The 26,766-nt window shown below is 38.0% G+C and overlaps 3 protein-coding genes across 7 annotated transcripts; 2 read left to right on the plus strand and 1 right to left on the minus strand.

Moving 5' to 3' along the window:
- Positions 359-3,905, plus strand: LOC18771255 (probable glycosyltransferase At5g03795). The gene is made up of 3 exons (XM_007204717.2): positions 359-823; positions 1,565-2,132; positions 3,181-3,905. Exons 1-3 carry the CDS (start codon positions 481-483, stop codon positions 3,671-3,673), a joined length of 1,404 nt encoding a protein of 467 aa, XP_007204779.2. The 5' UTR covers positions 359-480; the 3' UTR covers positions 3,674-3,905.
- Positions 8,347-17,797, plus strand: LOC18769363. 4 transcript variants are annotated; one of them, XM_020569203.1, is made up of 11 exons: positions 8,347-9,092; positions 9,187-9,441; positions 9,543-9,627; positions 10,052-10,122; positions 10,201-10,289; positions 10,399-10,642; positions 11,348-11,460; positions 13,502-13,592; positions 14,081-14,209; positions 15,468-16,021; positions 16,873-17,797. In XM_020569203.1, exons 2-11 carry the CDS (start codon positions 9,274-9,276, stop codon positions 17,315-17,317), a joined length of 1,989 nt encoding a protein of 662 aa, XP_020424792.1. In that variant the 5' UTR covers positions 8,347-9,092; positions 9,187-9,273; the 3' UTR covers positions 17,318-17,797. The 4 variants fall into 4 exon arrangements, with proteins under 4 accessions (XP_020424792.1, XP_007204235.1, XP_020424793.1 ...); XM_007204173.2 differs by having other exon boundaries at positions 9,202-9,441; XM_020569204.1 differs by having other exon boundaries at positions 8,347-8,967.
- LOC109950454 (glutamic acid-rich protein-like) lies at positions 18,163-21,782 on the minus strand. 2 transcript variants are annotated; one of them, XM_020569206.1, is made up of 2 exons: positions 21,637-21,782; positions 18,163-20,238 (listed from the first exon to the last, which is right to left on the minus strand). In XM_020569206.1, the coding sequence occupies exon 2, from the start codon at positions 20,187-20,189 to the stop codon at positions 18,729-18,731; it is 1,461 nt and encodes a 486-aa protein (XP_020424795.1). In that variant the 5' UTR covers positions 20,190-20,238; positions 21,637-21,782; the 3' UTR covers positions 18,163-18,728. The 2 variants fall into 2 exon arrangements, with proteins under 2 accessions (XP_020424795.1, XP_020424797.1); XM_020569208.1 differs by having other exon boundaries at positions 18,163-20,248.

Consider the following 26,766-nt stretch of genomic DNA (forward strand, 5'->3'; position numbering starts at 1 on the left):
TATTTTTATTCACACATCAGCATCAAAGTGGGTACCACAATTGTCACGTCACCAATTTAACTGAAAATCTAACAGTAAACTTGACGGACGGTGTGAATTAGCTGAAATTGAAAATTATAAGGTGTAAAATGAAGAAATTAAAACCCGATGACCGATATTAAGAATAACCCCAAACCTTGAGAGGTTCTTTTGATGTTAATCCCAAAAAAAAGGTAAAGTGAAGTTGAACTCAAGTAGCCCATGTGGAAAATATATAAACTTATCCAGTAAAAGGCAACTACCGTTTTGGCAAATGAAAAACCCAAACTAGTATTTAACCCAAATTTTCTAAATAGGAATAGGATTTTTCAAAGAAAATGGAAATGAAAACATGAAATGAAACAGGTCTTTTTCTCGCTCTCTCTCTCTTTTTCTCTCTCTCATTCATCTCTATGTGTCCGTCCTTCTGGGACAGTTTGAGAAGAGTCCATATCTGTTCCAATGGCGTATTCTTCACTGGTGTTGTACTATTTGTCTCAGCGGCGTGTTCCAGGCCGCTCATTTAGACATTTTTTCTTCATACCCACAAGCTTAGCTCTCGTAACCTCTCTCCTCATTCTCTTTTACATTTCCACAACCTCCAATCTCTTCACTCATCATCACCCCAACCCAAAAACACCACTTCAAATCAATTCTTCTTCTTCTTCATCTACCTTTTCTTTCACAATTCTACGTCACAAAACTTCCTCCACACCCTTTGCAATTGAAGCTCCTTTGACAGAGGATGGTGGTGGTCAGAGAATTGAGAGTCAACGCTCACTAGGACCTCAACTGGGTTCAGATGGTATGTCAATCTTGAATCTTTGCTTCTGGGACTTGCTAATTATGCTAATTGTTTTTATATGTTTGATGGGTTATCGTTATATTCATATGCAGACTTCACTTTTGGACAAAACCAAGAAAATTTCATTTTCTTATTTGGCAATTGGCATTGTAACGGTAATTATAAGCTTCTGATTTGGGCAAAGAAACTTTAATAATAATAAAAAGTATAGGCTTGAAGAATTTACCAATTGAATATAGTATGAACAGCGCCAAAGAATGATTAGCAGAAAATGACATGCTTTAAGAAAATCCTGGAGTCGATAGTTTTGTCTTTCATCTAACCAGGACACAGGATCATGGACTTGTCCTACTTCTATTGCATAAGGCCTTGTACAGTTACACAACTAAGTACCCTTAGCATTGAATTGATACATTGCTTCTTTCCACAAAAATTTTAAATACATGCAGTCTGCTCAGTGGTTACAGCACAATCTACTAATGCATTTCATGGTTCTCGGATTATATCATAAGTTGAATCTAATTAGGAGGTTGGAAAGATTTTAGCGGATCCATGTGAAGATGTCCAATTAAAAGATGTTTGTCCTAGCTATTGTGTGGGACTTCTCAAAGGTGTTCACCTGAATATGTTAACGAAAACAACTTTTGGCATGGGTGGGTGAGTGGCAGGTTAGAGAAAGTTTCTGTTAACTTTCATGTTTTTAATTTCAGTATCTGGAAACCGTTCGTTTTTATGGTCCAGGAAGTCATGTCAATAACAACGAGGTGTTCCATGATAGACATATCTTTCTGGAAGACTATAAAGAAATGAAAAGGAGCTTTAAGATATATGTCTATCCTCACAGGCAAGATGATTCCTTTGCAAATGCACTTTTGCCTGTGGATTCTGAACCTGGGGGTAATTATGCAAGTGAAAGTTTCTTCAAGAAGGTCCTTATGAAAAGTCGTTTCATCACAAATGATCCAACCAAGGCAGATCTTTTCTTTCTGCCTTTCTCAATTGCAAGGTTGCGACATGACCCTAGAGTTGGTGTGGGAGGTATCCAAGATTTTATAAGAGATTACATATTCAATGTTAGTCAGAAGTACCAATATTGGAACCGTACAGGTGGAGCAGATCACTTTTATGTTGCTTGTCATTCTATTGGGCGGTCAGCTATGGAAAAAGCAAGCGAAGTGAAATTTAATGCCATTCAAGTTGTGTGCTCTTCAAGCTACTTCCTTCCTGGTTACATACCACACAAGGATGCATGTCTGCCACAAATATGGCCGAGAAAAGAAGAGCCACATGACCTTCTTTCATCAAATAGGTGGATATACTTTCGTGAATTGCTATTTCTCTTTTGTTAAAGCATGGTCTTATATTTTCATAGTTAATATTAGATTTTGGAGAAGCAAGCATGAAAAAGTGATTCTTTTTTCTTCTTTTCTTAATATTGCTTTTTAGTGTTGCATTTTTTAATATGATCAGTCAAGACCTTCATCAAAAGTGAGTTTTTCCTTGCATCCTTTTGAGTCTCCTTGATATCTACTGATGTGTGGGTGGCAGTTCTCTCAGATTGGTGGGTTGCACTCATCTTGCAGTAATACATGCAATGTTCTCTTTATAAATTTATTTTGGTAGTTTCTATCAGCTGGGCTGTTTCCTTTTCAAAATATGCTGCTGAATTATAGCTCATAGAAGATAGTTGGTACTTTCCCTAAGGAATATGATAGATGGTATGAACCACAAGGTTAAATATACGTATGTTCAACTATGTGCACTATTCTGGTTGCGCCTGTACCCCTCTTTCATCGTTTCTTCACCCTTTGGGTTTTGGGCCTGCATGATAATGATGAGGTGATGCAGAGGAAGTCAGAGTATTTTGGTTGAATTATATCATTTCTTGTGTCTAAGAAAATAAATTTCTAATAGAGGCCAAGTTTGTAAAACTACAATGTAAATGTTCTCTTCTTTTTCTTGGAAACTGATGTTTACTTGTGCTAGGCATTTGAGTATACCTTTGTGGCTTTGCATAATGTTAAATTCCTAGATCATACACTTATGAACATTTTTGGTTCCCCATAGCTGATGGTGAATCATGTTAACTGGGATATAGCAGCGTAAAATTATGACATAGGAAGAAAAGACTTTGAGTGAACAGAAGTGCTGTATCATTGAACTTCTCTGGGTGAAAATTTGAAAGTGCGCTCATCTTTTCCTTTTGCCTCCAAAAGGAAGTGTTTGATAGAATGCAATTTAACATTTAATGAAAAACGCAGTTGTAACTTTATGCATGTTTTGGAAATATGTTGCTTTGATCTCTACAGGAACTGGAACTCATATTTCTTCCTTTGATAAAAAAAACAAACGTGCAGAACAAAACTTGCGTTCTTTGCTGGAGGAATTAACTCCCCAGTACGGGAAAAGCTTCTTCAAGTGTGGAGAAATGACTCTGAGATTTTTGCACACTTTGGTCGGCTTACCACACCTTATGCGGATGAGCTGCTTGGTAGCAAGTTCTGCCTCCATGTTAAAGGCTTTGAAGTGAATACAGCTCGTGTTGCAGATTCATTATATTATGGTTGTGTCCCGGTGATAATTGCCAACTACTATGATTTACCATTCGCAGACATACTAAACTGGAAGAGCTTCTCAGTGATTGTTGCCACTCTAGATATCCCATTGCTTAAGAAAATCCTTAAAGGGATCAGCTCTGAGGAATATACGCGGTTACAAAGCAATGTGTTGAAGGTGCGCAAACATTTCCAATGGCATCTTTCTCCTATTGATTATGATGCTTTTTACATGGTTATGTACGAGTTGTGGCTACGACGAAGTTTTTCGACAGTTACCTCAAGTAATTTTTGAAAATTCTAAATCAACAAATCATTTTACATGATTCTGTCCATTTCAATTGGATTTCCTCATGTATATATTTCTTTTATAGTTATATTCTTTTAAAGTAAACGTAGCTTACAAGCTTAAACCTCAAAATCTGGCTTTGTTCTGATTTGTAATTTTCTGAGGCCATGTTTTGATTTGTAATTCACTTCCAATAAATAAGAAAAACTATAGAGAATTTTTTATAAATGCCTCTAGCTTAAAATTTCTTCCTCCCTCTTTTCTATCCTTCTTTGAACAGAAGAAAATGACAATCTTTTAAGAAGGAACTTAAAAGGCTCGTCAGAAGCTTTCACTGTCCCGCTCACCTATGGAACATAAAATGAGGGACTCTGAGAAACTACTTCACAGCAGCTGTTGGATTAATTCAATGGTACACGTTTTATTAACTCAAAGCCTCAACTAGGGCTGAGTATTTCAAACCGTGAACCAAGCAAATCGATCGAATCCCTGACCTCCAACATTGAATTATAACACCTCACCACTAGAGTGGCAAGTGTTGTGTTATAATTTACATAAGGATTAATTCAGATACATAGAAATACATCGGCAATATCAACCGCACAAGGTTTATCTCACTAATAGCCACATAAGGTTTACGGATGGTAAAAATCCCCAATGGGTTGGGTCTCCGACCCTAATGGGAGAATATTTCAGGCAAAATCGGGGGTGGCAGGATCCCTAAATTTTAAAATTCCCGTTAGTGACGGGCCAAGAATGGTATTGTTATCCTCATCTTCGAACCTGGATTTCACCCTAAGTTGACTTGACTTGAAAAATTGCTCTAATTGGCTCCTCTAAAAATTCTAGAAAAATTACACAAGTATCTTCAAGGTCTTAGCTTCGCATTCCGACTGGCTTTGCACACAAATTCCACCAAAAGTCCTAGGTCTATTGAAACCAATTAAGTGCTCTGGAAGTTGAAATGAAGAAAATAAAGCAAAAGTCATTTTTTACAACAAATTATCCTAAAAGAAGGAGCATATAAATGAATATATTTATGAACCTATTGTAAGGGTCTTTTGTTCCAGCAGCTTGACGAATGGGCCTGGGCTGCCGTAAGAGGAAAATGAACAAAAATTCACTGAGTACCTAAGTTCAGAAACCAAGCTCCCAAAAGAGTTTTTGAAAGGAGTTTCTGAAAGGTTTGATGAAACCTTAGAAAAATACCCTAAGGTTCTTTTCACCAATAGCCGAATAAACATAATAAATTGATTCATGGCTTAGCTTGAGGAGCTTGCAGCATGGGAGCTAAGTGTTCACGAGTTTAGCAATTTGAGAGAGAGAGAAGCATGGATTTCTTACAGAGAACGAAGGTTTAGAGTAGGGCAGAGGAAAATTAGAACGATTTCAATCTTAAGAGAAGAAGAAAAACAAATGATGAAGAAAATTGGGTGGTTTGGGTAAATTCCCAATTGCTTGACAAAGCTTGGTTAGGCTCTGGATGGTGATTTTGCTGGGTAAGAGAAGCTCCCTTTTATAGGCTAAAAGAACCCTAATTTTATCTAACTTTTCTCTCCCTTTTTCCGTTGTTTCTTCCTACTTGATCTAATTTGGTGAAATTCTCCTATCCAAGGCGCCTGGGTAAGGAACCTTTTGGGGTTCCAAGGATTTTATGTGGCTGGACCTCCCTATAGGGGTGAGGCGCCACTTGCTTTCCTTCTTGGTTTTTCAAAATGGTGCTTACAGTAGAAACGGGAGATGGATGGAGTCTTTTGTCCGCTAGGTATTCTTCTTTTGTTCATGGATTTCCTTTGATCCCTGCCATGGCTCTTTGTTGACCACCTTGGAACTCTAACAATGAGGAAGCACGATGCCAGATTTTTCACAAGTCGCTGGGCTGGGCTTGTGAGCACAGTATTGGATTATTGGCCTATTATTTCCAGCGTTTGATAGGTTTTCGTCAAGCTACTGGAAATGGCTTTATTAATTTTGGGCATTCTATTGATGTGGGCTTGTCTAAGTATTAGGACAGGCTTCTAGATGTCCTCCTAAGGCATTGGACCATTTTTCCCTTTTCTCTCATGCTAACCCATGTATTTGGGCTCGAGGAACGGGCTTGAGTTTTAATGCCCCCAAGTGGCTTAAAACTTTCGTTCCTCGAACCCTCAATGGGCCCCGTGATCGCTTGTTTCCTTCCATACCACAACCTTCTCAGCAAGCCCCGGGTAATTTATGTGGCTTGGGCCCACTTAAGCCTGTAGCATAGCTTAAAATAGTGGTTTTCCTCATGGCATTGCGTGTTTATTTAACCCGCTTGTGCTTGAATTTATCATGCCACAATAAGCCATGATCGGGCTAAATAGCATCGGATTAAGTTGGTGAGCATGAATTTATAAAGCCAGTGCATTTTGATTCTTTTGCGCATGTTTGTTTGGCATGACGCATGGCCCATGGCTTACATGGGTGCGTCCCACAATTTTTCTTATATTTCTTTCGCGATCAATTTATTCATGTTGGGCTAAGAATAAACTTGGGCCTAATCCCTGGATTTTTTGGGCCTCAACATCTATCCAAGTTCTTCTCAATTCACTCAAATTTTAACCCAGAGATGCAAAAAATTTAAAAACTCTATCGTGCTTGTAGTGTATAAGAAGAGCTTGAGCTTGTGTTTTACATTTAGATGGCTTGAGTGAATTGAAATCCCTGGATTTTTTGGGCCTCAACACCTATCCAAGTTCTTCTCAATTCACTCAAATTTTAACCCAGAGATGCAAAAAATTTAAAAACTCTATCGTGCTTGTAGTGTATAAGAAGAGCTTGAGCTTGTGTTTTACATTTAGATGGCTTGAGTGAATTGAAATCTCTCCACATGAGGGGCACTTGGTCAAAACAACGAAATTTGGATGAATTTGACAAAAATTGAAACGTGTCCTTAAATTGCTCAGAATTGAAACTATAAGGATAAATTTAACAAAATTGAAACTATGTGGGCGAAAGTGGTAAAAGCAACAAACTATAATGACCAAAACTAAATTTTCGCCTTTTTTGAATAGTAAAAAGTCATTGTAGGCCCCTGTAGTTTACCACTTAGGTCCTTGTAGTTTGAATGTGATCAATTTTGTCCATGTGGTTTGAATTCCAGGTCATTTAAGGACAATCTCTAATTTTTTTGTCAAATTAATCTAATTTTGTACACGTAGAGGGGCATTTTGGTCCAATCTTAAAGTCCCTCCTAACCACCCCCACAACCATAGTCTGAAATATCGATAATATCGAGGAAATATCGAGGATATTTCGATTTTTTTGAATCACGGATATTTCAGAACATATCCATGTACATATCGTATAAATATCGACAATATCGACGATAATATCGGAAAATATCGATGTCGATAATTTCGCTCACATTTCAGCAATATTTTGTTAACATATCGGTGTAATATCGCCAAAATATCGAAAATATCGATGTGAAGGAAAAAAAAAGTTTTTTTTAAAAAAAAAAAAAAGGGAAAAAGGGGAGAAAAAAGCACAAAGGGGATATGAACCCCTCCCATTTTACTCCTCCAACACCTTAAACACCATATCTTATGTTTTTGTGATAATATGCTAAAATATTTATATTTATATGGATGGTATGTTAACAATTACATGCAAAACTATTTTGGGGATTTATCATTTGATGACTACTCTTCACAATACACTTACTCTACACATAGAGATGATGAAGATAGTGAAAAATTTGAACATCGTAGGAACTCTATGTGGTACTAAGTCATTCATGTATCTTACCATGCAATGTATAAAGTGTAAAATATTATAGTAAATCATTATATATGAATGATTACGGTGTATTTAATCTTTTTTCATTAATTATTACATATTTTTTACACTCATAGTGTTTGCCCGCTTGCTGTATAATCAACTTAAATTAGTTAAATCCATCATGCAATGCATTTCCTTCTAATTTTTTGTGATAAACTCATAGATAATTGACTAAATATACATTCTCCAAAGTTTCAATAAAAATTTCCAAGTTTTTCTTACAATTTCCTTGGTTTTTATTCAATTTTTATCGATATCGATAATATCCCGATATTTCCATCGAAATTTCCATATTTTTGGACTACCGATATTTCTGATATCATCGATATTTTAGACCTTGCCCACAACCACCTTCTCTCATCCTTTCTACATTCCCGAGCAAACTTCCTCCTTTCCCGACCAAATCTCCTCCTCTAGACCCAACCCGCTCAACACCCTGTAGCCACAACCGAATCACCCACACAACCACCTTCTCCCCTCCCTCTTCCCCCTCCGAACCCAATATTCTGCTCCCCTCCTCCACAATCACCTTTCCCCCTCTCTCTATTATCAAACTCCAACCCTTATTCTATGCATTGCCTAAAACCATTCCTCATGAACCCAAATTCCCAAAATCAAAAGCTAGAGATTAAGAGTAAAGAGTCACACAATCTTTTATTATTCAAGATTGGAGGTGAAGGACTTTGAGACTTGAAAGCAGAAGAAAAGCTACCACAAGGGCTTATGGGGTGGCTGTGGGAGTGGTTGGGGAGAGGTTGCAAGATTGGACCAAATACCCTACACGTGAATATAAATAAGGTAATTTGATAGAAATTGGGGATTGTACTTGAATTGCTTTGCATTCAAAACTTTTTGAGTCGAAAGATATTATGAAAATTACAAGGACCTTAATGGTAATTGCAAGTAGCAAAATGGCTTTTGACCTTTTTAAATTAGCTGATGTAAACGTGTCATTTTGGAAGAATTTTCTAAAGTGTTTCTTAAGCAAGATCAAGAATAAAGAAAAGAACTTGGCAAAAAGAAAATAGCAAAAAAAGAAAAAAAAATGTAATTTTAATTTATTTAAAGAAAAAAGCAGAAGAATGAAATAGAGAATCAAAGTAGCAAAGTTACTATTCATGTTAGGAAAGTAAAAGCAAACAAAACAAAACTCAAGATCTTCAAAAGAGTACAATCCGAGTACACTTCACCACAAAAGAAAAGAGAGAAAATTCGACAGCATACATATTTTACCTTCCCTCCAGATTCGAGGACAAGGTGCCACTGCCATACTCTCTCTATCCTCTTTCCGTTCCTTCCATGTTACCGGAAAAATCCCATCTTTCCTGAGAAATTCCTTCTTTCCAATACACTAAAACCCATATATTTCATAAAAACTTACTCTAGACACCAGATTTGATCTTCCTCCATCTGCTCGCTGTTTGTTTCCCCAGAAAATATTGTCATGATCGATTTTTTGTTTGGATTTTAATCAGTTAATAGGCCCTGCTTCCAAGGTTCGTTGACTTTAATTATCATTATTTTAATTTTGCATATCTGGTATAATAGCCCAGATCAGTTGATTCGGAATTGGCATTTGTTTGGAATTAAAGAAGGATATGAAAGATTCCCAGCTACCAAAGTGAGCATTACATGGGCATTTCTTTATTAATTTATCTTCTTAGCTTTCTTGGTTAACTAATTTTGATTTTGTTATTATCTTTTCTTACATGGAGGTTGATCTTGAGTAGGAATTCTACTTGAAATTGGATTTGGAATGTGATGTTATTGGGGAAGTTGAATTCTGTGCTTGATGAACCAAGATGGCATTCAAATCTAAGATAAAATGGGTTGCTCTGTTTGTCCTCGTTTTATCTTTTGCATCATTGCTTCGGCACCTCTCTATAGCAAAGTATTCCACTGTCGATTTAGTCCAGTATAGTGCATTGACTGCATTCCATAACGATTTCGATACCCTATCCGGGAGACAGGTGGGATTTGATTAATTTTTGTGTGTGTGTATGCAGGTGTTTTGAGTGTATGTTTTGGGTTGTTTAATGATGGGTTTGTTTTCTTTGTTACAATCTGGCAGAATATTCCTAATAAGAAGCTATGGGAACCTGTAAAGCCCTTGCAGTCTTTGCAGCCTTATGCCAACCCCAGGAGCAACTATCCTGGTGATGATTTTGCTCTTATTCTTCCATTTGTGTGTTTTCTCGTTTATTTCGTTGCTGGGTTGTCATAATCTTGTATGGAATAGTTTAAGAATTTGACAGTTAGGAGATAGGACCTAGATGACTTGTTTTTGCGACCAATTTTGGTATTTAAGTAGGAGGTGTCCATGAGACACTTACATTGGTAAATTGACAAATCGGTTACGTTGCATCCATGACCCAACGCATTTTGTAGTCACGATGCTTCTGTCACCTGTCCAAGATCTTGAGAACTGCAATAGTTAATCCTTTTCAACAAACCGATATCCTTGGTATTCTGACTTTTAATTGAATTCCATCTTTCTTTGTTCTTGCTTGTCACTGGAGGGTTTGGTGAGCTTCAACCGTTAATTTTAAAGCTGATTGATTACTTTTATTTTCTTTACAGTTCCAAATGAACAGAGCAGTGGCTTCATTTATGCGAAAATATTTGGTGGATTTTCAAAGATAAGATCTACGGTACGATTTATCAAATGTGTGAAAGTAATTCCATGATAGTTTGTATATGGTGTTCATAAATCTTTGTTAATTTTCTAGATCTGTGATCTGGTCACCATATCCAGGCTTCTAAATGCTACTCTTGTCATTCCAGACATTCAAGAAAGTACTCGCTCAAAAGGCATCAGGTTCTTTATTCTAGCTTGCTTAGTGTTTTTTTTCAAATGCCATTTTTCTGTAATAGTAGATCATATAGTTCATTCCTTCTTACCCATTTTTTTTCTCTAACTTTGTCAGCCATCGTTTCAAGAGTTTTACATATCTCTACGACGAGGAGCAGTTTATTGCATCTCTTAAAAATGACATAATCATTGTGAAGAGCCTGCCAGACAATTTGAAGGCAGCAAGGAAAAGGAATGAATACCCTTCTTTTAGACCCAAGAATTCAGCTTCTCCTAAGTTTTATATTAAAGAAGTCCTACCAAAGTTAAAGAAAGCCAAGGTTATTGGCTTGGTTATTGCTGATGGTGGATGTCTGCAGGTAGTCATTGTTCTACTATTATTAATAATATACTTAGCTATTGAAAAAAAGTCATCTTCTTGAGGAAGCATACATGTTCTATTAACCTTGATAACCACGTATTCTTTTGTGCCCTAGAGCTGTCAACTATGAATATTTTTTGTGAAGAAAAAGAAATTCCAAAAAAATCAGTTAACTATAACTACACTAGATCTGATGTTGATGTTCCACTACACTACTTTAAGATGAGGTGAGTAACAGAACAGGAAGGCCTCAGGAGTTTTAGTTTATTTATTTTTGAATTGCCACTCAGGAGCTTAGTTAGCACTATTTTATTAGACTTTCGATGCCCCTTGGATGATTACACTGTTTATAATCAATAATAACATGATTATTCTCTGTATTACCCTAGGTGCATTTAAAATATGTGTTCTGTAGTATATAAAAAATTTACATGAAAAGGTGTCATCGGGAGGATCTTAGCTCCATTAGTTGATACATGTGGGCATGATCTATCATTTTTACGCTCTGTTGGCCTGATTGAAATTTCTCTTCCGCTTTGCTATTGGTCCAGAGAGACCATTCTTCTCTCATGATCATCGATATGGTTGTCAGTAGCCAGTGTCTTTTCCTTTCTTTTTTGCTTTAGCGATTTCTGCATTCTCAGCTTGCATGCTTGACAATTGAGTTTTAAGTATTCTTGAAATAATAAAATCCTCTTTTCAGTCAATCCTTCCACCAGGCATGGCCGAGCTTCAAAGGCTTAGATGCAGGGTTGCTTTCCATGCACTTCAATTCAGGCCAGAAATTCAAATTCTTGGTCACCGGATGGTGGAGAGGTATGAATCTACCAACCCACCTTTTTTTTTTTTTTTTTTTGGCTAAGATTTGAATTGATTGAGCAATATAGGTGTTTAGGGAACTTGATTGGTACAGACTGCTCTTAGACAATAAAAAGAATTTTTTATTTGAAGGTTATGGGTGGGTTGGAATTAGGCATAGTAACGGCTAGACTGGAGGGATAAGGTTATGGGATTAGGGAATTGAACCAGTATATGTTAGGTCTGGCTTTCTGGCAAATAAGATATAAATATGCACGAAATATGAAAATTGAAAGTATAATCCTTGGTGGTTATGCCTGGGTTTTCTAGACAGGCAAAGTGAATGAATCGTCTTAAAGAGCTTCAAAGGCCGCCTGGAATTTTCTATAATAATTTTGTTAAAATCCTTTTGTTTTATATAAAATATTCAGACTTTCTACATTATTCTTCAAAGTTTTGGAAGAAATGTTGTAGGCTCCTGGCACTCGTGGTTCCGAATTAGTATAGTATTTCCTTTTGGGACTAAAAGACTTCAGAAAAGGAATATGTTTAAGTGAACAAGAGTGGCAGATGCTGGAAAATGTAGAAATAATCATAAAATAAAGGAGAAAGTTAGATGAACAAGTTTAAAACTACTTGAATCGCTCTAGGAGCTAGAATCACTCTTATTTGTGAAACAAGGCCTTGTAGCCTCTAGATTTGTGAATTAGTCACAAGAAGTAGATTTTTCTGTAAATACTATTCAACAAACCACAGACTTACATGCTTTATATGGATGTGTAACCATGACTTTATTCTGCCACACATTACTTGAAGTCATAAGTTTTATTTGAACCTCTTATTTTAGTCTCCCAATGACTTCTAGTATTCACAAGCATGAACATAATTAAATTTCCTGGCACTCTTAGACTTAATTTAAGAATCTGGACCTCTAGACTTCTTGTGACTCTTCAACATTATGTTTTTGCTGAAAAAAAAAATCAGCAAAATTATTCTGTGCCATACTAGGGCCTGCTGCAACTTGATCCCACCAATTTACAGTACTGGGCTGAGGAATAAGTTTCTTCTTTGTTTGCTTATACACTTTCAAAGGGGTTCTCCCTGGCTCGACAAAATTTGGATCTGGCGAGTCAAGACTTTGGTGTTCCTCATAGAAATCTGAGTTAAGCTGTTGCTTCTCTGATTATGCGTTCCAAGTACAAGCTTAAGGTGGTCACTGTCTCCATTTGACTAAGAACTCTTTCTATCCTCCATTCCTGGTAGAAACAATCTGATTATGGGAGATGTTCTCTACATCATCATGATCTCTAGATGCTGTCGAATATTGTATAGTTGCCTCATCATACAATGTCCTTCGCTTCAGACATCGTGAAAATGGGGCTAGAAAATTGACTGTAAGTTGATTTCGTTTGATGGTATGAATTCAGTTGGAACACTATCCTGAGAGTATGTTCAAGACACTGCGAACAAGGCATACAGATCCTTATAAACTCAAGAATGACTACTGCTAACACATATTTTGGAGCTACCATAAGATATGAGACTTAGGCCCATTTTCAATATTAAAGATATAACGAAATTTTCTAGAAAGCATGTATGCTCTCTGGAGACTAGTTCTCATGGTCAAACCTCATATAGAGCATATAAGTCTGCCATCCTTGTTCTAAACTAGTACATATATTCCTAACTTCTACTCTAGTGATTCTTATGTTTTGGTTATTTCTACACTTTCTACCATCTGCCACTCATACTTCTCACCTGAACGAATTCATCTAATCCTTCCCTTGCTCTTCTACATCAAAACTACCAAAGACCACACACAAGGTTCTAATAACGCAGCCAAACCAATAATGATATTTGCATGGCATAATTTTACAGCTCATCTCCTGAACTTTCTAGTAAGTATTACATACTGACTCCAAAAACAAGCAAAAAGCATGGGTACAACTAAATATCTGGTAGTGTGGTTATATCCTTCGGGTAGTACTTAGACTAGAATTGCTCTAAGAACTATTTGCCTTCAGTTGATCCATGTTGGTTTTATACTATATTTCCATAGGTTACGTGCATGGGGCCAACCTTTTCTAGCATTTCATCCTGGTTTATTGAGAGAAACCTTGGCATATCATGGTTGCGCTGAACTTTTTCAGGTACGATGTTTAAGCCTGTCTATCTTTTATATTTGTGAGCAAATAAAAAAATTGTTGATCCACATGCTAATAGCTTAATATTTCGGGAATACTGGTAAATAAACTTTATCATGGTATCAGAGCAGGAGTTCAAATCCCTGCAATTGCAACCTTTTCCACATGTTGGCCTTTAGTGATTAAAAGAGGCCCACATGTGAGGGGGTTTTCCAACTTAAACATAATCATTGTCCCATGTCCTACCAGCTTAAGCTGTCGGGTATAAAACTTTCCATATTTCTGCCTCTGAAGTCGAAGTTAGTGGTAAACAAATTGTTGTATTTTGTTCCTTGGTTAGATTTAATTCCAATATAAATTCTGTTTCAGAGCCCTCTACCCCTCCCTGCGGGTAAAAGTGATTCCACCTTAAAATAACTCCGAAATCTATACAGCTTATTCATTCACTTTCATGGTTATCAAAGTTATCATGTTAACTTGGTAAATTTGTGTAGGATGTTCACACTGAACTCATACAATATCGAAGGGCACAAATGATTAAACGGGGCATTGTTCATGAGGAACTAAGCATAGACTCACACTTGCGTAGAGAAAATGGCTCATGCCCTCTGATGCCTGAAGAGGTAAGCTCAGTTCTAACTTTCATATCCAGTGTATGTTTAGTAAGCACTGTTGTTTTGTGTAGTGGCGTTTCCTTCCCCTGGTTTTTCCTGATTTAAATTTTTTTTTTTTACAGTGCCATAGGAATTCTTACATATTAGTAGTGAACTTCTTTGCTGATTGTGATTTTAAGTTTCTAGGCACTAATTCGGAATTGATTTCAGGAGTTCCGCAAAAGCAGAACCTCAAGCATCCTTTCATCAATTCCACCCTTAATTTTAAATACTAATATCTGGAGTGAATTGTATTTCCAAAAAGTTCTGCGTTATATGTTTGATGAGTAGAGAATGCAGGCCAAAAAACAAAAATAGAGGATGGAATGACTTTAGCACTAGTTAATCGAACCCTATCTTATTAAAAAAAAAAAAAAAAAAAAACTGATTTTAATATTTTTACTTGAAAAATTTTATTTTCGAAGGGGAAAATGATGGAATAGACAATGAAGAAGAATTAGAAATGATCCTTTTTAAAGATATCCACTTCAAATGTGGATTTTGGTCACTGTGATTCCTAAATTACCTAGTTGGCTGGCCCTAATTGAGTCATCACCTTCACAGAATGCTTTTTTTAAAATAAATAAAAAAAGAAAAAAAGGTGTGGGGAAGAATTACAACTAGAGTTCGGGTTTGCTAATGAAATGCACTGTCTTCTTTCTACATTGTAAATAGTACTGAAAACAAACAAGGGTGTTCATAAATAAAATGGCCGACTTGAAAACAGCCTTGTATATTTTCCTTTGTATAATTGTGAAAGCAACCTCAAGCCTATATCTCTTGCCTTGATTAATAGAGAAGCCCAACTCCATACATCTGAGAGCAAGCTCGTTACAAGGAAGCATAGAATAAATTTGATATATATATATATATATAGATATATTTAAATATTACAATTTTGTATACACGCTATATAATGTGATCTTTTATTTGCTAAAGGTGCATCAATGAATCATCTTATGACTTATAAAGTGCAAGTAAGGACTTATTAATTGATAAATCAGCCTACTTAGTTAACTTGACTAAATCTACATTTGATGTCACTTATGTGTAAAGAATAAAGAATGATTCTTTTAGGTGTATGAGGAGGTATTTACTTATTACTATTAGAAACTGAAACAAATAGGGAAAGAAAGAAAAGCTCCCTCTGAAATATGCATGAACCAAGTTTCAAGGTAAAGTTTCTGCTGGTGCATTAGCTCATTTATTCTTATTGGAACTTTCACAGGTTGGAATTCTTCTTCGTGCAATGGGGTATCCTCCTAAAACAATTGTATATCTGGCTGGTTCTGAAACGTTTGGGGGTCAACGTGTTCTGGTCCCCTTGCGTGCCATGTTTCCCAACTTAGTGGATCGCACTTCTTTGTGCAGCAATAAAGAATTGTTGGATATACTTGGACCTGAAACACCTCTTCCTCTAAATCCTTTTCAACCACCTCCAGCAAAAAGTGAGGCACAACTTAAGGAAGAATGGAAGAAGGCTGGTCCTAGGCCTCGGCCTCTTCCTCCACCTCCTGGTAGACCTATCTATCAACATGAAAAAGAAGGCTGGTATGGTTGGATTACTGAGACTGCCACTGAACCAGACCTTTCAGCTGTGGATCTAAGGATGCAAGCACATAGACTAATTTGGGATGCTCTTGACTATATTGTCTCCGTGGAAGCAGACACATTCTTTCCTGGCTTTAATAATGATGGCAGTGGATGGCCAGATTTTTCAAGCTTGGTTATGGGACACCGTTTGTATGAGACTGCTTCTTCTAGAACATACCGACCAGACAGGTATGATTAGATGGACTTGAAAGTAATTTCATGAAGTGTGAATGACCCATTAAAATTGATTTAGTCAATGTTTCAAATGGCATATGAAGGATTTTGGGTTAATTTAGCTTAATTTATTCTACAATGCCCCAAGTTCATTTGAATCCTAAAAGGCCACTGGTGGGTGGGTTTGAGTTGGTGGAGAAGGGAAAGAATGGTTTGATTGTGATTGGTTAATAGTATACTTCTATTCGTACATTTCAAGAATTTACTTCATTATTTAGTTTTTTGATAGGTAATTGTGAGTATTTATTGAAAGTTGTTGGTTTGCATACATCGTTTTGGACCTCTTGTTTTTGTCTTTTTTTGTTTTTTTTTAAAAAGGATAAAGGTGAACACAAAATGTTTTTTCCTTTGCAATATCATGTACTACATGGGGCATATCTGGATGCTCAATTGTGTGTATATTCACGCACACACAGATGGACATATATTTGTCGGGGTGCGGGTCTGGGAAATACATGCGACCTCATTAAAGCAATATATTGAAATATACGTGTTCGCTTCCGCTTTGAAGTGCTATATTAACTTTCTACTTTCTTGAATAGTTAGCTGATTCTCTTGAATAAAATAATAGTTTTCAGAGAGCCTGTGCTGATGTTTAACCATTTCCATAAGATTATTGGTTGCAAAAGGTTAAAAATTGTCTGCTTTTTACTTCTAGGAAGAGCTCTTGTTTAACAAATAATTCTTGTTTGTATGTAATAGAAAAAACAAGAATTTTATTATTCGACTTTGTGTGATAAATATTCTTATTTGACTTTGTGTGATAAATATTCTTATTTGACTTTGTATGTGCTCTTTTCGAACAGGAAAGTTGTAGCAGAACTTTTCAACATGACCAGGGACAATGTATACCATCCCAAGCATAATTGGACACTCTCGGTGCAGGAACATCTTAAGAAAAGCTTAGGTGAGGAAGGCCTAATAAGGCAATCCCTTTCGTCGAAGCCAGGCGTATTCATATCACACCCACTCCCTGAATGCTCTTGTAGAATATCTTCTGCCGAGGTTCCAGTTCATGTAAAAGGTAATGACGGACGAAGTGTGCATGGAGGCGAAGAAGAGTGCCCCAAGTGGATGCAGCATGGTCAGGAAGTTCCTTTGGAATCGGCTGGGGAAGAGGATAAAGTGGAGGACAATGAATTGTCTGAGTACGGAAGTACTCTGGTTGAGCAACCAGAATCAAATGACAGTGACAGAACTAATACAAGTCTAGTCTTTGATCAGGATGATGAAATGGACCCGAATGACTAAAATTGGATTTCCATATGATACAAGTTCTTTTTACTGTAAGGCGGCATTCAGTTTCCATCATTTTCTTCTGAAATGGAAAAGTTTTGGAGGTAGAGTAATACTAAGGTTTGATTCCCGGTTCCAACTTTGCCATTTGGAGAGGTATAGGTATTCAAACATATTCTTTGGGTCAATTCTTGGGTTTTCTATAACAGGAGTTATTTGTGTAGCTTACTGTGAAATGAGGATCGGGTAAGATCAATGAACTTGGGGTAAGCTGATCAGCGTTTGTACACCTTTTTAGCCATATTGAAGCTTTTCAACCATAGGACTACATGTTAGATAAGCCACCTGTGTAAAATTTATTCTTTTTTTTTTTTTTTATATATGTTTTTTATATACAGAGAACAAATGACAGGTACACTGGATGCTTCACTGCGGATCTTTTGTTAAATTTTTATTGGAAATTGATTCTTTTGTTGGTTTCATTTCCTGTCAAAATGAGCTTTGCTTTGACAGCAAGTCACAATGGTTTGTTTATACGCGGTTGAAGTTGGATGCCGCATTTCAGTGGAATCTTCGTTGTTTCTCCTTTTTCACGGGCATGAATTACTTTGAAGCTTTATGGTGATGCAGCATCTCCATAGTGAAGTGATCAAGCTTTGGAAATTTACGGATGAGCTTCTATGTTGATATTTGGTACTTGCAAAATTATTTATCCAAGAAAGAATATTGACAGCTCAAAATTTCGGTCGCATCTTCAACTAGAGCTAGTTATCTCTAACAGCACAAAGTTGAAGCACTTGCATGTAAAAAGGTAAAAATACAAATCATAGTAACCGCATGATTCCTTAGAAGAAACAAAATTAAATCCAACTTTAATTTCATATAGAAAGTTCCGAGAGAGTCCTAAATAATTGTTTACAAACAAACCAAAACTTGCAGTAACTTAAACCAAGATTGTTGTTAATTGTTACTCATGCAAACTTGCTTGCTACAGCTTACCATTATTTGCAGTACCCTAAAAACCACTCACCAGAATGGGAGGTTGTAATCTTAGTTTCATACAAGACATTAGCTTCCACATGTAAATAAAACATAACAGATCAGTTTTATTCATTACTATTAACACCCTTTATTCACACAACATATAAAAAAACATAGATTGCAAAGTATGGACCATGGAGAGCTGAAATGCACTACCACAGAGGTTATATGCTGCATCAGTAGCCGCCAGTGCCGCATCTGTGGGCTTCTCAGCAAGAGTGAGACTTTCACCTTCAGCTTCTTTTATCTGCCTCATGATGTCTAACTTTGTTTCAGATTAGTTTTATTCATTACTGTTAACACCCTTTATTCACACAACATATAAATAAAACATAGATTGCAATGTATGGACCATGGACAGCTGAAATGCACTACCACAGAGGTTTTATGCTGCATCAGTAGCCACCAGTGCCGCATCTGTGGGCTTCTCAGCAAGAGCGAGACTTTCACCTTCAGCTTCTTTTATCTGCCTCATGATGTCTAACTTTGTTTCACGAAGGGCTTCTATTTTGCCATTAATCTTCTCTAGCTTCTGTTTCAACTTTCCAACATCCTTGGACTTGTCCTTCTTATCAACTTTTCTTTTTTTCTCGCCCTTGTCCTTTTTATCTTTGTCTTTCTTCTCTTTACCTTCCTTTACTTCATCTTTCTGGCTCTGTTCCTCCATTTCATCCTCTGATTCCTTGACATGTTCTATTTCAATCTCCCTAGAAGTAACTTCAACCTTGGTCTTTTCCTCATCCTCTACATTATTGTGTTTCTCCTTTCTCTCCTTCTTGTCTATTTTCTCTTCTTTTTTCTCGTCCTTCTTCTTCTCGTTCCCATCATCATCACCCTTGTGTTTCTTCTTTTTATCATCTTTGTCTTTATTCTTCTTCCCTTCTTTTTTGCTGTCATTGTCTTTTTCCTCATCCTTTTTCTTCTCCTTCTCATCATCATCACCCTTGTGTTCCTTTTTTTTCTCCTCCACATCTTTCTGCTTCTTCCCTTCTTTTTTGTTGTCATCGTCTTTTTCCTCATCCATTTTCTTCTCCTTCTCATCATCATCACCCTTGTGTTTCTTCCTTTTCTCCTCCACATCTTTCTTCTTCTTCCCTTCTTTTTTAATGTCATCAACCTTTTCCTCATCATTTTTCTTCTCTGTTCCATCATCATCATTCTCATGTTCCTTCCCTTTCTTCTCTTTCTTCTTCTTCTTCTTCTTATTCTCTTCTTTTTCCTCATCCACATTATCCGCATCCTCCTCTTTTTTATCTGTGTCCTTCCTTTTCTCTTCATCTTCTTTCACCTTGACCTGATCCTTCTTTTCCTTCTTCGACTCTTTTTCATCCATATCTTTCTCTTTGTGTTTATAATCATCCTTGCCTTCAATCTCTTCTTCCCCTTCATCTAAATCTTTACCCTTTTCCTTCTTCTCTTTTTTATTTTTCTTCTTTTTATCTTTTTCCTCCCCCTCTCTATCATCTTCTTTATCTTCTGAGCCTATAATATCTTTGTTCTTCTCCTTTTTCTTCTTCTTCTCTTCCTTGTCCTTCTTTTTATCCCCGTTGCTCTGTTTCTCTTCCTCGTCCTTCTCTTTGCCACTCTTGTTTTTTTTCTTCTTTTCCTTCTTGGTTATGTCTTTCTCCTTCTTCTTTGATTTCTCCTCATCTTTATCAATATGTTTCTCCTCATCCTTTTTATGTTTTGGCTTCTCTTTTACCACTGACTTGGTCTTTAATTCAAGTTCCACCTCAGCCTTCTCCTTCTTTAATTCACCTGGTTGTGCATCCTTGGTCTTGACCACTACATGGGATTCTTCCTTTTCAACCCTTTCTTCCCCTGGATGTTCAATTTTGTCTTCCATCTCCAGATTATATCCTAAAATTTTAAATGTAAAACTGTTTCCTCTGGACCTGAGATTACCCGAAACAAATGTAAATGTAAGACGAGTAATCTGAGAACAAATGCAGTAGAATATGAAAATCCTAATACTTGGTGAATTATAAAATCTCATAATTAACAAGAACAAGAAAAGCCATTGTGTTTGCCTAAATAAGAATAAATTGTTTACGTTTAGAGCTCTGTAGTCAGCACATCACAGCCAATGCTTAAACAATTGGAAGATTACAAATATTTCATCTACATGTTTTACTATAAAAATGCAAGCTAATGAAACTTATATTCCTTTCTTCAATCCTCATGAAAAATCGACCCAAAGAGTCTGCTGGCGAAGTGGATACGGTTGAACAACGCCGTCAGGGCGGCCCCATTGATCGGCCCGATGCCGCAGATGCCGGTCCATGTACTAATTAAAATAAATATTTAAGCTTCAAAATATGCAGTTTTGACTGATCACTGCTAGAAAGTTATATCAAATGTCTCGTCTTTTTCGTATATAGTTCCTAGAATATTACTAGAGTAGAGACTGACTATCAATTTTGGTGTGCAAAACTGACAACTTGAAAAGGTATGGAGGATGGATCTCAAGCAATGAAAAATTTCAAAGATGTGAAATTCAATAGGACTGCAAGATTGGATTATAGACCATAGACCTCATTACATTCTGCTTTGTTGCACACACTAGTTCCTGAAAGCAAAAGTAAGGCTCTCCCCAGACAAAAGGGGATTCTTTCATCTACTATGATATGATTGGTTCTGAGGAAAAACTATCACTCTATCCAAGTTTGCTACAAACAGGAATTTTGAGGCTTGTCTAGTCTACAAAATATCTTAGCAAAAGCATTAGAATCCCGTGGAAAGCCGTGTTCGATGACAGTCGTATGTATGGGTTGGAGAGATTAATTTCAGCTGATTCTGTTATAGCCTATAATCTTTAAACATTAGGGGGTTTCTTCCAAATTGACTTTTATTTTTGATTTTCAACACAAAACACATTTTGGTCCTTCACTGCTATATATTTTTTTCTAAACAACGGTTTGAGTACAGAATACGTACAGTATTTGATAACTTTTTCTCTACATTCCCAATACACAAAGTAAGTAAATAATTTGATAAAATCAAACTGAACTGATAAAAGAAAGAAGAAAAAAAAGAAGCCATTTACAGATTCAAGAGAGAGACAGTGAGAGTGCACTTGAATAGTAAGGAATTAAGGATCTGTCCTCAACTATCTAATTGCGTGCTTAAATTGTGAAACCAGTAAGTAAACAAACCAAGATGAACACATCAAGTAAAAGCAACAACGACAAAACTTCATTTCTCATTCACAATTCCAAAGACAAAGTAGCAGCAGCTATAGACATATAGTGATTTGCAAGAAAAATTGGCAACAACTCCAATTCTGTGTGTACCTTAATTTGTGTTTCCCCAAAGGAAAAGAAGAAACCGATACAGATTGCTGTGTTGTGTTTGTAAGTAACAGTGAGAGAGAGAGAGAGAGAGAGAGAGAGAGAGCGAGAGAGCCTGTGGTTTTGCAGGTTAGCTTAGAGTGTGAAGAGTGGTGTGGCTATTTGTTTTGTATATATATCCTATTAGGAATGAAGGCTGTTTGGGCATTGATTACTTCACAGATAGCCACCTGTCAGTCTTTTCGTCAACACGGAAAGGACCGAAATTTTACACGGACGGACCTTAAACCTTTGCGTACGTATCCATGGTTGTCTTTAACTCCCTCCTTCCTACGTCGGTTCTTTCTTCTCCAACACTTGCGACACCTGCGACTTGACAAATATCACACTTCTGACGCGGTTTATTGGAAGTTTTATTTCATTATTTACTGTCGTCCCCTTGAAACTGAGTGATCCATTTTACTCTCCTACCCGACCAACCATTTTTTTACCTACTCTTAACTTCATCCAGAAATATATTAATTTTGATGATGTGACATGAATATTTTGATAAATTTGCACAATTGAACCAATTACTTGTCAAATTCAGTGACTTATCTAGCAAACTAGAGCCTACGTGTTGAATGTAGCTTTTGCTTGCGTAATTTTGCCCCAAATTGGGGAGATGATGATGAAATTGGCCCTACTTGTGAGTGGTTATAGTGTAATACGGTAGTACGGTCATGTTGTATAACTTGTGTTGTGCTTTTTCACTGTGAAATTCAAAGTTAACCACACCATAATATAAACCACACTTGGATAGAATAATATAAACAAGAAATAAAAATATTGTACAAGAGATTGACAAGGTTTGGCAAAATAATGCCTACATGCCCGAATAGAGTACTTCACTATGAGAATACTAACAGTATAAGATACACTTGAGTTAAATCAACATAACCCAAACCCAAAACCCTTGTACACCCACTTACAATGTTTACCAAGAACTCTATCTCTCACCCACATATTTCTCCCTGTTTTTCACTCTCTCTGCGCTCTCTAACTTTCTCACGGAATGCAACCAACACAAAACAAGCTACACTTCTATTTATATAGAAGCCTTGAGTGGGCACCAAGCTAGGGGGAAGCGTCTGCAACAAGCTTCCTTCAATATGAAGACTTTACCTCCTCACAACTTTTACCAAAGCCATCATTGCATGAAACTACCACTTGATGCACTGCCTATTAGCTACACCAAAAGTCAAAGATTGCTACACTATATTTACCTTGTAGCTTATCCCACACTTTTAACTTGTGGGTCCAATTATCATAATATTTACACCAATTTTAACAATCTCCACCTTGGTGAAAATGCCATGCAAAACTCGGAGCATCACTAAGAATAATTAAACCATTGGCCTTCACAAAACACACCAGCTACACATCACATAAATCAACAAATTTGGCCCAATCCCGATTCATGTTACACGACTATTGATGCTCAAAATGGCTCGGCCAATGTTGAGTCCAACTTAGTGATGAGGTGTGTGGAGTCTTCAGTAGAGAAGAAGGCTAAGGCCTTTGATAAGGGGGGAACCTGCAGAAGACAAAATGGGAGAAGCAATCGTTAAGCTTTGGACACCGGTGTGGTGCCGGCCAAAGGCTCTCCTATGCTTAAGCCAGCTATAAGTGGTAATTTTGGCAAAGTAACAATAAAGGTGAGAAAGTAGATACCCTTTTTACTTGGGTACTGTTCCCTATTTATAAGGAGGTGAAAGTGGGAGGTTTGCACAAAGTTTCAATGTGGGACTTTGTGCAAGTCGTCGTGGTGGCGACACGTGTCCTAGGGATTAGGTTTGGCAATTAGGAGCTTCGGCAGGTGTCTGGCACATCGGAAGTGTGTCTTCCTTTGGCAAGGAAGAAGGCGTGGCTGTCTTGGTGCTAGTCGCTTTGAGGCTGAGTATGCTCGATTGATTATGGTGTAAACAGTAGTCCCCCAAGTTTGAGGTCAAGAAGTAACTTCTGGGTTGGGAACTTGTGAGTTTTCGTGACCGAGCATTCCAGCTTTAGTGGGAGCCGTAAGGCATTCCCTAATCCCCCAAGTTGACAAGCTAGAAGTTGCGGCAACACTTGGTAGCTGTGTGAGCTTCTAGGACTATTTGGTAGCTGGGTACCCAAGTTTTTGGCAAGGAAGCTGGGTCTGGGGCCTTGAATGATGAGCCCTTATTCTTCTTGCAATGCCTACTGTTCGGCAGGCTTCCTTCTTCTTATTTTTTTATTTTTTTTATTTTTTTATTATTTAAGTCTTGGGCCTTGGAAATTGAGTGCATCAGCAAGGGAGTGGCTCGTGGGCCTCCAGGTGTTAGAGCGGGTTGTGACCATGTCTTGACTTTGGGAGGAAAGGGGGTGGGCCTTTTTTGTTTCGGCAGCGTAGCTGGGCCACTTTTGGGCCTAGGCAGGGCCTTAGGGTCTAGAATTTAGAGAGGCATTCAGCACCATGGGCCTATGGATTAATTCGAAAGGACCTGGGGTCTTTTTTCTTAGAGTGGGCTGAGCCACGGAGATATTTGTTGGGGCTAGGGTTAAGATTTGTGAGAGGGGTGTAAATAAGTTTCTATAGCTCTTGCCGTTCGGCAAGAAATAGCTGGGACCTTTTTGTAGCTGGGTCTGGCAGTATCCCTTCGGCAAGGACCTTCTTTCGGCAATTGGAGCTCTTCTTTCCTTCGGCAAGGGTGTTGGGTTCCAAGGCAAGGTTAAGCTGGGTTTTGGGGGTTCTTGCCGATCGGCAAGGTTGTTTTCGAAGGAGTTGGTCCTTCAGCAGTCGGGCACTTCATTGAAGTTTCGGTAGGAGGGTGAAGCCGGGCTGCATGGGTATTTCGGTAAGAATTGGTTTTGCTACAGCAGCTTTTGTGGGCGCGCATTGGATAGTTTGGCAGCAGTCCCTGCCAAACGGCAGGGTTGGCATGAGTTTTGTTGAAAGGTTCGTGAGCTAAAGAGGGTGAACTATTCGTGTGGCTACGATTCCAGCATAGCTTCGGCAAGGTAACATTCTTGCGTCCCTGTTTTTTGTTCGTTCTCGGACCTTGCCGTTCGGTAAGCTTGACTTTGAGCCTTGATTATTGCTTTCCAAGCTTCAGCAAGACAGTGGGGTCGGCAAGGGTGTCCAGAGTAAATTTAAATTGTTTGTGTTTAAAGGGTGGGGCTGGGCATAAGTTGGAGTCGGGCCCTTTGTGGTGGCACGGATTTGAACTGGGTCACCATAGCTTCGGTAGCAACTGGGCTATATGACCCGGGTCTATTAAGGTACGCATTTTTTCGCAGCTCCTCCTTTTGGTTTGTTCATCCCTTGCCGTTCGGCAATGGGGGGTTGAGAGATTTATTTTGCTGTTTTTTATGTTTAGCAATTTGTGAAATCGAAAAAATTTGGTGTCGGCAGAAGTGCTTGGCTAGGCTACACGAACCGAGCGAGGTGCTGAAGTGTGAGAAGGGACTTGAGGACTTAGAGCTGGGTCTTGTGAAGGTAAAATATATATATATATTTTTTTTGGCAGAGCTGGGCTCGTGGGTTAGAGCTGGGGTCTTTGATTTGTGAGCTGTGGTAAGCTTGGGCCTGCCAGGTTGTGCTGGGGTGAGCTTGGTCCTTCATGCTAGTTCCTCACTTGTTATAAAGAACCTAAATTGCTTTGATGGTTGTTTGACTTTGCAGCAGGGGATGTAGACTTGCTGTGAATTTCGTGGGTTTCTAAATAATTCTGCACGGCCCTTGCCATTTGGCAAGGCATAAGGAATTTGCTGAGTCTTGACTCGGCGAGAGTGCTTTTGTCGTAGCTTCACCGTTGTATCTGGGAGCTAGGCCCTTGGATTTATGTCAAGAACTTTGGCAAGATAGGCCCAAGAGGTATTGGAGCTAGGCCATTGGCGTGTTGGTGGTGCCTAATCCCTTAACAAGAGCAAGACCACCCTTACGTACGTGTCTTCGGGTGTTTTAGTGTAGGTGAGTTTGGAGCTGGGCCTCTTCGGTCGCCACTTGGTAGCTGGGCCTTGATTTCGGTAAAGGTAAGAATTTTATGACCTCCCAAAATAAGTTTTCATGGGACTTGCCCATTTCGAAATGGTGGTAACTTTGGTTTTTGTAGGCTTGAAGGGCTTGGTTTCGGAGCTTGGTTTGAGCTTGTAACTTCTTTCAAGAGGCTAGGCCTCTCGATTTTTGTTTTTTGAACCTTGGTGGGCGTTTAGCTGGGTCCCGAAGGTTTAGGCAATAGCCGGGGTGTCTTGGGGCTTCGGCAAGACAAGGAAGAAATCGGAGCTGAGCCTTTAGAGCTAGGCCTGCGTCAGAGCTGGGTCATTAGACTCTTGGCAAGAGCTGGGCTTCTTAAAGCTAGGGCACGGATTTTGTTGCTTTACTTTTAGAAAAAAGGTGAATGGTAAGCCCTCCCGTTTTACTTCCACGGGTCTTGCCTTTCGGCAAGGTCCCTTTGAAATCTCTTCGCTGCTTTTTTTTGTTTAAAATATGAATTTCAAATTATGTGTAGGTACAAGAAATTTGAGGGGAAGTGAGGGGGTGCTAGGGTTTTCTCATGAACCGAGGCGTGGGTACCCTTGGTTCGTTATAAATAGGAACTTGGGGTGGCTAAGGCACTACACCTGAGTTTTGGAGAAAAAGTGCTAGAAAGTGAGAAGGAGAAGAAGATTTCCGCCGAGGTTTGGTGGTGGTGCTTGTGGCCAAGGTGATTTCCGGCGATTCTTTCGTGGTGGTGCAAACAAGGTTAGGCCCTGTTTCTTTGAAAATTTTGAATTGAAATGTCTTTCTTTGTATGAACATGTTGAAGGCTAGGAAGAACACCTTGAATATGAGCATGAACATGATGAACACGTTGAACATTGAGATGAACATGTTGAGTGCCTGTTTGTAAACCAAAAGACATGTAGATTATCCATCTTTTTATGTTGTTGTGTTTCAATCCTCCTTGCATGTGCATTAGTTCCTTTTTCTTATTTTTGCATATTGTAGATGTCTGAAAATTCTGATAGAGAAAGTCATGAACCCCCTGCTTTTGGTGGGGATGATACTAAGAGTGAAGAGCCCATCCAATATATTTGTTATGAAGAGGAGAGTTTAGAGACAGAGGGTGTGGTAGAAGGTATTATAGAAAG

This window comes from Prunus persica, chromosome G7 (genome assembly GCF_000346465.2).
Source record: "Prunus persica cultivar Lovell chromosome G7, Prunus_persica_NCBIv2, whole genome shotgun sequence".
NCBI lineage: Eukaryota > Viridiplantae > Streptophyta > Magnoliopsida > Rosales > Rosaceae > Prunus > Prunus persica.

Bases quoted from the DNA above. Each gene is read 5' to 3' on its own strand.
- LOC109950454 (XM_020569206.1), bottom strand. From the start codon at position 20,189: ATGGAAGACAAAATTGAACATCCAGGGGAAGAAAGGGTTGAAAAGGAA.
- LOC18769363 (XM_020569203.1), top strand. From the start codon at position 9,274: ATGGCATTCAAATCTAAGATAAAATGGGTTGCTCTGTTTGTCCTCGTT. The intron at 10,290-10,398 runs GTTCTTTATTCT...TAACTTTGTCAG, and splicing joins ACTCGCTCAAAAGGCATCAG to CCATCGTTTCAAGAGTTTTA. The intron at 13,593-14,080 runs GTACGATGTTTA...AAATTTGTGTAG, and splicing joins GTTGCGCTGAACTTTTTCAG to GATGTTCACACTGAACTCAT.
- LOC18771255 (XM_007204717.2), top strand. From the start codon at position 481: ATGGCGTATTCTTCACTGGTGTTGTACTATTTGTCTCAGCGGCGTGTT. The intron at 824-1,564 runs GTATGTCAATCT...TTTATGGTCCAG, and splicing joins ACCTCAACTGGGTTCAGATG to GAAGTCATGTCAATAACAAC. The intron at 2,133-3,180 runs GTGGATATACTT...ACAAACGTGCAG, and splicing joins GACCTTCTTTCATCAAATAG to AACAAAACTTGCGTTCTTTG.